The 2500-nt window shown below is 39.3% G+C and overlaps 1 protein-coding gene across 1 annotated transcript in view; it reads right to left on the bottom strand.

The window, feature by feature from the left end:
* The window catches only part of LOC137970001 (uncharacterized), a 15914-nt gene that overhangs the window by 990 nt on the left and 12424 nt on the right, over window positions 1–2500 (bottom strand). Inside the window, exons 6-8 of the mRNA XM_068816443.1 lie at window positions 1281–1346; window positions 1111–1174; window positions 480–515 (exon numbers count right to left, since the gene is read on the bottom strand). Of these exons, the coding sequence (XP_068672544.1) occupies window positions 480–515; window positions 1111–1174; window positions 1281–1346 (166 nt within the window). The remainder of the gene's footprint in view (window positions 1–479; window positions 516–1110; window positions 1175–1280; window positions 1347–2500) is intronic.

The raw sequence follows: 2500 nt of genomic DNA, 5'->3' as shown, positions 1-2500 counted from the left end.
CGGAGGTCCCCTTCAATGTTCATAATCCTGTGGGACGTAATTTGAGAACCCACACACTTGTCGCAAAGAGTAGGGCATGTAGTTCCCGGTGTTGTAGTCTGTCTTCTGTGGTATATCATGGTTGGGAGGGTAAAAAGGGCGCACTTAATTTTGAGCCTGGCTCTGTTGTGCGACCCCCACCACAGTTGTGGTGAAAGTTACAGTAATTACCATCACAAAAACTTCTTACTTAGACTCGCTTTGAAGAGGAGGCAGACGTTAACTCGGAAAAAAGGCGTATTAGTACCTCAGCGCTAAAAACACTTGACACTTAAAAAGGGTTTATTATTATTATTATTATTATTATTATTATTATTATTATTATGATTATTGCATTTTAAAAGTTATGTCATAGTCGCTTTGATTTAAAAAAACGCAACCAGTCAGATCATAAAACAAATGGTGTCCTAAGAAACGATGTAACCGCTTTTTTCGATTACCTTTACGATGAAGTGGCTTGTACAGCATGTGCAAATCTATAACAAAACCAATAACAACACATTGTTAAACTCAGTCAGCTAGAAAAGTAGCCACGACGTACGTAATTAACAGAAAAATATCCATCCTGGCCTTGGTCAGAAGTCCATAACTAGAAGTCTCGATATGCAATAGGAATGCGGCCTTTTAAAAAGTACTTGTTGCGGACCAATCAGAAGCGTTGTGATAACTCGGCCCAATCTGATCGGCCATTATTTGGCGGGAAATGCATTCCAAATTCAGACAACACCGTAAATATAAACTGATGGGCCAAGGCCTTTGCCAGATGCGAAAGATTGATACTTCCGGTTACGGACTTATGATCTAGCTTGGTTCATTTCAATGGATTGTTAAAGAATGGTTTTCTAAACAGAGATTATGACAGCAATACGGTTACTAACTCAACGCTTAATTATCGACCTTGAAATTGTGGTGGGAATGCGTCTGCGAGGGCAAGACTTTCGTTCTTAGCACGTACATATAAAAACACAAGACCGAACGCGCATGCTCAGAGCTAAAAACTGTTAGTTTCAGAGGTGCTTGTCCTCTTAACGCTAAGTTTCAAAATTAATGTGTGGAAAAGATTTCTGATACCTGTCATCTTTGGGTGAAAACTTGACATTACGAATGTCTGTCTGTCTGTCGGCAAAGCAACAACCTTGTGAAATAATAAACAAATATTAAAATGTACAAAAAACCCCTTCTTTTTTGCAGTCTTTGCGCTACGCTCAACTCAGGCAATGGAAAACTTTTGCGGAACTCACTATGATGTAAATTCCAACTGGATGCTTGCCACCGTCTGTTGCATTGATGTCAAAGTTAGTCTGGTTCTACAAGTAGATACACAAGAAGAAGTTCACCTGGTCAATTCGTTATGTTGGACGCCAGAAGCATCATTTAACAATTATTTCACACGCCATGAGCGCGCGTTGAATATGAGATTGTAAAGAGCCAACGAGGCGCGTAGCGCCGGGTTGGCAATTAAAAATCTCATATCTAACAAGCGCGAATTTAATTTCCATTAAATTCTGAACGCTTGGACACTTGGAAATTCAAACTAATCATTTTCCGGCTTAGGAACGTTTTCATATTAGGTCATACGGTATATGAGCTGATAACCGAGATTGCGTAAACCAATCAGAAGACTACAAACGCATTATCCGAGATCGAAAATTAATAATTAGCAATTATTGAATGAGGCTGAGTAGGATATGTTATCCACCAAGGCCGAAGATCTGCAGAAATATTCATATTCTACGAAAGCCGAATTCAATAATTGCTTTATTATTCATTCAAAATATTTTCTTCGCTCAAACTTCTAAACTAACTCGCAGCCATTTTTCTGCTCAACAAAAATAACACAATCTCGTCCCCAGCATTTTTCGGTCAAGGGTTCAATAATTTGCAGCGGGCTGCACTTTTGACGTCATTGGTTCAATAATCTGCAGCGGGCTGCACGTTTGACGTCATTGATTGAATATGACGAAGTTTCTTTTCAAATTTGGTGAACAGCAGCTGGTTATGGTGAATTATGCGTGTGGTTTTAACCAATCAGAAACGGGGAAATATTTTGAATGAATAATGAATGATTAACAATTATTCCAAGAGCGCGCGTTGAATATGAGATGATAGATAGCCAACGAGGCGCGTGGAGAGAAAAAAACAGCGTTTTATTATATGGCTCTGTCTCACAAGGACTGGGAACTACCAAGTTCACGAATTTGATTGGCTGAAATCGATATTGACCGCGGTCTAGATTTTCCCATCTAGACCGGCATCTAGACCGGTAAGGTTTTGCGGTGAAAAGATGCAAACTAAAATGCAAAAATATTGAGTATTTTCTTCTACCAATATTTATTTATGGAAGTGCCAAACAGCATGATGACAAAAGAGAGGATGACGAGCAAACTTTGACAGAATTAAGTTCAGCTCATCGCCACTCATCGCCGTTCGCAAACAAAATGTCAGTTAGTACAAACCAGTT

This window comes from Montipora foliosa, chromosome 9 (assembly GCF_036669935.1).
Source record: "Montipora foliosa isolate CH-2021 chromosome 9, ASM3666993v2, whole genome shotgun sequence".
Classification (NCBI taxonomy): Eukaryota; Metazoa; Cnidaria; class Anthozoa; order Scleractinia; family Acroporidae; genus Montipora; species Montipora foliosa.
The sequence above is the reverse complement of the archived record's forward strand: the minus strand, read 5'-3'. Positions and strand labels throughout refer to the sequence as shown.